The sequence below is a fragment of the Babylonia areolata genome, chromosome 5 (genome assembly GCF_041734735.1).
Source record: "Babylonia areolata isolate BAREFJ2019XMU chromosome 5, ASM4173473v1, whole genome shotgun sequence".
NCBI lineage: Eukaryota > Metazoa > Mollusca > Gastropoda > Neogastropoda > Buccinidae > Babylonia > Babylonia areolata.
The window spans coordinates 5,571,562-5,579,061 of NC_134880.1; the positions used below are offsets into that span (position 1 = coordinate 5,571,562).

The 7,500-nt window shown below is 43.8% G+C and overlaps 1 protein-coding gene across 2 annotated transcripts in view; it reads left to right on the forward strand.

Annotated features, from left to right (window-relative positions):
• Positions 1 to 1,538, forward strand: part of LOC143282329 (uncharacterized) — a 28,917-nt gene extending 27,379 nt beyond the window's left edge. The window contains exon 4 of one of the 2 annotated variants that reach the window (XM_076587935.1): positions 85 to 1,538. In XM_076587935.1, coding sequence (XP_076444050.1) covers positions 85 to 736 — 652 coding nt within the window. In that variant the 3' untranslated portion in view covers positions 737 to 1,538. The remainder of the gene's footprint in view (positions 1 to 84) is intronic. The other variant, XM_076587936.1, reaches the window with a different exon arrangement.
• The last annotated feature ends 5,962 nt before the right edge of the window (positions 1,539 to 7,500 follow it).

The window sequence follows — 7,500 nt, forward strand, 5'->3', positions numbered from 1 at the left end:
GAAAATAAAATATTATTATTATTATTATTATTATTATAAACAACAACGACAACACCAACAAAACTCTGTCTCTTGTGTGGGCAGCAGCAGCAGCAGCAGTAGCAGGGGGGTCCAGAAAGCCAAACCTGTCCACCAGCACAGGCTGCACGTGCGCACCGTGCCCCTCCCGTCCAGAATGGACCCGTCCTTCACCTCGCGCGGCAGCAGCAGCAGCAGCACCACCACCACCACCACGCAGGCCTGGTCCCCGGACGACCTTCACCCCGGCTCCCGTGACTGCATGACCATGAGCTGCCCTAGCCCCCGTTCCCTGGAAGAGCACGTGCGCAGCGCGAGAACCCATCACGTGCCACGTGACCCTAACCCTTCACCCGTGGTGGTCAAAGGTCGCGGCGCCCTGCTAGCGTCTCCGTCCTCGCCGCAGCCTCGCGACCGCCCCTCCTCTGCGTGCAGCTATGACGGGGGACTGTTCTTGAGCGTGGCCGGTGGCGGAAGCGGCGGCGGAAGGGACTACTTCCTGGTGAACCCGGACTGGGTCGGTGAGGCCATGACGGTTCAGAAGCTCTCCCTCAACGAGCGCCAGAGCAGACCGGGCTCGCGGGCGTCGGTGCTCGCTTCCTCCGCTCGAGGGAAGGAAGGGGAAGAGGAGATGGAGGAGGGAGGGGGGCGGAGGTCCCGCAGGTGTAAGAGCGCGCCGCCGACGAAGAATCGGAGTCGTATCACGTGGTCTTCGTGAAAAGTGCGGAGCGACGAGGCTAGAATGGGACTTGGTAGGTGCTTTGACGCTAGCGAAATGTGGTGTTCTCAGTACAAAGAAAAGCCTCCCTTGTGTAGTGTTTTCACGCCTTCGTTCTTTGTGTATACTGGGCACAAAAAGTTAAGACCCACCAACCTGTCAGGGGTATTTTCTTAAAACTGTTTATATGTTTAAACTGGATAAAGGTAATCCTAAATGACAGTATGAGTGGGTATTGCAATGAATGGACATTGTTTTTAGGGCACAAAGTTGTTAATGGTTGAGTACGAACGTTCACGCTCGCCTGCAAATGAAATGCTCACTTGAAAAATGAATTAAGGTTTGAGGATCCAGCCCTGTTCAAAAAGCTGCTAAGGTGAAGGGAGGGGGAGGGGGCGCGTGCAAGGCAGAAAATTCCTATCAACAATTCAGTTTTTTAACTGGAGAGCATGCATGTTGATCGTATTGTCAGTAAAGCAACCATGCCACAAACGCAGAAAACCACAAAACTTGGAACAGCAGACAGGACCATTCTGTGGTTCCAGGAAAAAAAGGGCTGAAAGAATACTGACAACCACTTAAAAAACAAAAAAACAACAACCCCCCAAAAAAAACAAACAAACAAACAAAAAACAACAACAACAACAACAAAAAACAAAAAACAACCAAACAAAAAATACACACAAAAAGACAAAAACTAAGCAAAACAAAAACACCTCAGCTGATACGATGTTAGAAATGATCTGCATTGCACATGCAGCTTAAGTTTCCTCTAAGAGTGTCTTTTGAAATGGATCAGCAAAACGAATCAACACTTCTTCTACATGCCGACAAAAACATTTGTGTTTAACGGTGAATTAATCTTTGCCCAAAAACATTCTCCATTACCCACACATATTGACATTTACGGATTAACTTTACTCAGTATTTTTATTTGTATTTCTTTTTTTTATCACAACAGATTTCTCTCTGTGAAATTCGGGCTGCTGTCCCCAGGGAGGGCGCGTCGCTACACTACAGCGCCACCCATTTTTTTGTATTTTTTCCTGCGTGCAGTTTGATTTGTTTTTCCTATCGAAGTGGATTTTTCGACAGAATTTTGCCAGGAACAACCTTTTTGTTGCCGTGGGTTCTTTTACGTGCGCTAAGTGCATGCTGCACACGGGACCTCGGTTTATCGTCTCATCCGAATGACTAGCGTCCAGACTACCACTCAAGGTCTAGTGGAGGGGGAGAAAATATCGGCGGCCGAGCCGTGATTCGAACCAGCGCGCTCAGATTCTCTGACTTCCTAGGCGGACGCGTTACCTCTAGGCCATCACTCTACTCCAGTATGTGTATATTTAAAGAACACACCCCTTACATGATGGTGGCCCTTAAGTTTTTGTGTTTGGTACTCAGGGGAGGCAAATAGGCTTTTTTTCAACACATAATCTACGCAATGAAGGCGCTCTGGTTTGGCAGTAACTTTACTGAAAAACTCAAGCGAAAAGAATATTCAAAGGCTGGATTTCACTGTCACGTCTGGGGTGGTAGTATCAACGAAGAGGGTTGTATTGAATGGTGTCCAAGTTTAAACTTCTGCATTTGGGGAAAATGAAGGAGACTGTACTGAGTAGTGTCCAAGTTTGAGCTTTTACAAAACGAGCAACCGAAAATGACTGTAATAAACAAGGTCCAGTTTCAATATGCTGCAGTGTGGCGCATCCTAGGAGACTGAATTCAATGATGTGTAAGTTTGAAAGGCTGCACTATGAGACAAGGAAAGAGATTGTATTAAGTGATGTCCAGTCTAAACCTGTGCAGTATGGTACAGTGGAGGTGAATGTGTTGAGAGTGATGTCCAGTGTAACTATATGCAGTATGGTGCAGTGGAGATGAATGTGTTGAGTGATGTCCAGTCCAGACCTGTGCAGTATGGAGCAGTGTAAATGAATGTGTTGAGTGATGTCCAGTCTAAACGTGTGATGTATGGAGCAGTGTAAATGAATGTGTTGAGTGATGTCCAGTCTAAACCTGTGCAGTATGGTGCAGTAGAGATGAATGTGTTGAGTGATGTCCAGTCTAAACGTGTGCAGTATGGAGCAGTGTAAATGAATGTGTTGAGTGATGTCCAGTCTAAACGTGTGATGTATGGAGCAGTGTAAATGAATGTGTTGAGTGATGTCCAGTCTAAACGTCTGTAGTATGGAGCAGTGTAAATGAACGTGTTGAGTGATGTCCAGTCTAAACGTGTGCAGTATGGAGCAGTGTAAATGAATGTGTTGAGTGATGTCCAGTCTAAACGTGTGATGTATGGAGCAGTGTAAATGAATGTGTTGAGTGATGTCCAGTCTAAACGTGTGCAGTATGGTGCAGTGTAAATGAAAGTGTTGAGTGATGTCCAGTCTAAACGTGTGCAGTATGGAGCAGTGTAAATGAAAGTGTTGAGTGATGTCCAGTCTAAACGTGTGCAGTATGGAACAGCAGAGATGAATGTGTTGAGTGATGTCCAGTCTAAACGTGTGCAGTATGGAGCAGTGTAAATGAATGTGTTGAGTGATGTCCAGTCTAAACCTGTGCAGTATGGTGCAGTAGAGATGAATGTGTTGAGTGATGTCCAGTCTAAACCTGTGATGTATGGAGCAGTGTAAATGAATGTGTTGAGTGATGTCCAGTCTAGACGTATGCAGTATGGAGCAGTGTAAATGAATGTGTTGAGTGATGTCCAGTCTAAACGTGTGCAGTATGGAACAGCAGAGATGAACGTGTTGAGTGATGTCAAAGGTTAAACTGTTGTGTTAGTTTCAGTTTCTCAAGGTAAGCGTTACTGCGTTCAGACAAATCCATATACGCTACACCACATCTGCTGAACACATGCCTGACAGCAGCATAACCAACGCTGCTTAGTCAGGCCTTGAGTGCATGCATATCTATTTCTGTACCTATCAGAGCAGATTTCTTCTACAGAATTTTACCAGAGGACAACATTTTTTATTGCCATGCGCCAAGAACGTGCTGCACGTGTGACCTCGATTGATGATCTGATCCGAATGACTAGACACTTGGTTTAATTTTCCAGTCAAACTTGGGAGAAAGGGTGAGAGTAGGGAGTTGAACCCTGACCCTCGTGTATACTGTATTGACAGACAAGTGTCTTAACCATTCTGACACCTTCCTCTGTTGTGTCACTGGCAAATGAGAATGAGATTGTGTCATGTGATGTTCATATCTGAGTGCCACAGCATGGTCAAGAAATGAAAACGGTTGTCGCGAGTGATGTCCAAGTTTAAACCTTCTGAATGACGGGCGCAATAGCCGAGTGGTTAAAGCGTTGGACTGTCAATCTGAGGGTCCCGGGTTCGAATCACGGTGACGGCGCCTGGTGGGTAAAGGGTGGAGATTTTTACGATCTCCCAGGTCAACATATGTGCAAACCTGCTAGTGCCTGAACCCCCTTCGTGTGTATATGCAAGCAGAAGATCAAATACGCACGTTAAAGATCCTGTAATCCATGTCAGCGTTCGGTGGGTTATGGAAACAAGAACATACCCAGCATACACACCCCCGAAATCGGAGTATGGCTGCCTACATGGCGGGGTAAAAACGGTCATACACGTAAAAGCCCACTCGTGTGCATACGAGTGAACGCAGAAGAAGAAGAACCTTCTGCAAGTGAGGGACAAAGGGAAAAAGCGTACTGAGTGAAATTCAAATCGAAACTGTTACAGATCCGCACAATATTGTGTTGACTGATGTCCACGTTTAGACTGTTGCAGACTAGGACAGTGGAGAAGACTGTATTCAGTGACATGTGTATGCAGTGTGTGTGTGTGTGTGTGTGTGTGTGTGTGTGTGTGTGTAAGTGTGTGTGTGTGTGTGTGTGTGTGTGTGTGTGTGTGTAGTCACATTTTGGTGTGTGTGTGTATGTAACATTGATGTAATGTTTTATGTTAACAAAAGCGTTTTTGTAAAGCACCTAGAGCAGATTTCTGGATAGTGTGCTATATAAGTATCCCTTATTATTATTATTATTATTGTTACATATTTAGACTGCGGCAGTCTGGGACAATGAAGAAGATTGCTTCGAGTGATGTCCAGATTTAGACTGCGGCAGTTTGGGACAATGAACAGCATTTTATTGAGTAATGTCCAAGTCTTACAAAGCTGTACATGTGGCGCCGTTGCAGAATTGTTCAGGCGATGGACTTCTGTTCCAGTGTTCATCAGTGATCAGGATTTGAAGCACAGATTTCGGTACGATGTTTTTGAACTTAACTCGAATTTTTTTTTTCTTTTTTCGCTCTACTGAGAGAATTGGGCCACGCCTTCCTATGCTGTTCCGTGGACACAGTGGACATGAATTCACTGCCCGGTGGCCATAAGAATGTGTTGCTGTATGCACAACTGCTACAGTGTTAGATGATGCAGAGGGCTGTACTGAGTGGTGTCCAAGTTTGCACTGCCGCGGTATGAGCAAATGAAGAAGACTGTAATCAGTGATATTCCAGTTTAAAGTGCTACATTATGGGCCAACGAAGAACACTGTATCAAGTGAAGTTCATGTTTACACTGCTGTAGCATGGGCAAATACCAAATTGTTCTTGCAGTACGAGTACCATGTAGTCGGATCTTTACAGAGTAAAGCGTAGCTGTGAACTGTTTTCGTTATTTTCGTCGGATTTCTCTGGTGTGTGTGTGTGTGTGTGTGTGTGTGTGTGTGTGTGTGTGTGTGCGCGCGCGTGTGTGTGTGTATGTGTGTGCGTGTGCGTGTGTGCGTGCGTGCACTTGTGCGCGCACGCGTGTATGTGTTAGGCTATGTGTGTTTGTGTTTGTGTTGGGCTCTGTGTGTGTTAGACTCTCTCTCTCTCTCTCTCTGTGTGTGTGTGTGTGTGTGTGTGTGTGTGTGTGTGTGTGTGTGTGTAGGTCTGTTTGCATGTCTAGGACTCTGTGTTATGTCTGCGTGTCTATTTTGAATGAGACCAGACCATATCAAAATGCACAATGGCTGAGCTAGAGTCCTGGAAGATGGTCAATGTGGGACACGTGCAGTAACTCAAGTTTTATATCGCAAGCGCCGCTGATGTTGGACCATTACAACTGCAAGCATATCTGCAATTCACGTCACATGACTATGTGTCGTCATCTTTGATGTCAGATGACACTGCCAGTGTGTTTGATATTGTATGCATGTATACACGTACACATTATTGGCGGAGTAATGGTCCAGAAGGAACGCTTCCGCTAAGAGGGCCAGAGAGTCTTAAGGTGAGCCTCGTGAAGTGCACAGTGCACGCGCGGGGCCATGTCCAAACCAAACGGCTCATTGGAAACACTGCAGCACCCAGGCATAGCCCTCCACCACACATGGAGAGAAAACCATAACCCCCCCCCCCCAAAAAAAAACCCCCACCCAAAACCCCACCTCCTTTCGTGAACTGGGGTGTTTATTAGGTCACCACTCCAAATTACACACATGCACCCCCCCCTCCCCCCTCCCCCCCCCCCCCCCACCGCCCCACCCCCTCGTCCCTCCGACACATCACGCCAACATTTAAATAACTGAAAGCATAGTACTGTTTGGCATTGCTCAAAGTGTACGCACTGATACAGTTTTCGACCTGTTAATACTTCTTGCAAAAATAAACATTTATATATAAACTGATGTAAACTTGACAAATGCATGCCCAACTTCGCAGCTTTTGAAAGATACATTTCCTGGTGTTATGGAATAGAAGAACACAATGCAAGATTGCAATCTAACATTCAAGACTTTAATTAAAGCAAAGTGGTTGTCTTACAAGACAGTGATTACAGACGTTTCTTAAATGTGCAAAGGGGTCGAATGTGTTTGATACATGCCAGTTTTTATTTATTTTTTATTCTATATTTTATTTTTTAGATTGTTTTTAAAGACAGATAATTAGTTGTTTTTTGTCGTGTTTTTTTTTTCTTTGACTTTTCTTCTCTTTTTTTTGTTCATTCTTTCGTTGTTGTTTTTTTTGTGTATCGTCAGCTAGAAATACCCTTGCAAGTTAATTGTCACAGAAGTTCATTGCTATTGTCTAATGCGTTAAGGATGTAATTTTCCTATAGCGATATATGTGAATTATGCAAAATTGTGTCAAACATGATGTTTCAATGACAGAAATAATATAACCTTCATTGCAGAAAAAAAAACAAAAAAACAACAACAAACAAACAAACAAAAACAAGAGGCAAAGCCTTCAAGACTCACTTGTGCTTCACGCTTTATCCTGTAAAGGAATCATTGGGAGGGGAAAAAAAGAGATTTTAAAAATGGTTGAAAAGTGCTCTGTATTAAATATGATGGATAACCTTGGGAGAAGAAAAAAGAAGAGAAAAAAAATGTAATGTTTAAGATGAGAAAGATCAGGTTAAAGCAAATTAAGTCCTCTAGCCTTAATTACAGAGTAATTTCCCTTTTTTTTACTACCTGCACCAAAACGTTTGCAAATAAATAAAACTTCCATGCTTAGCAAAAGAAGTTCCTGTTTGAACAAAAAATGATAATATTGACTGCTCTTGTTGTTGGGTCAGAATATCAGGTCAAAGTGCCAAGTTTAGAGAATACAAAAAATATAAATATAACAGTAAATACAGTTTGCATATAATTAGGCTTCATTTTTTTTGGGTGGCCATCACAGAGGTGCAATATTGTTTTAAACAAGATGACTGGAAAGAACTGAATTTTTCCTATTTTTTATGCCTAATTTGGTGTCAACTGACAAAGTATTTGCAGAGAAAATGTCAATGTTAAATTT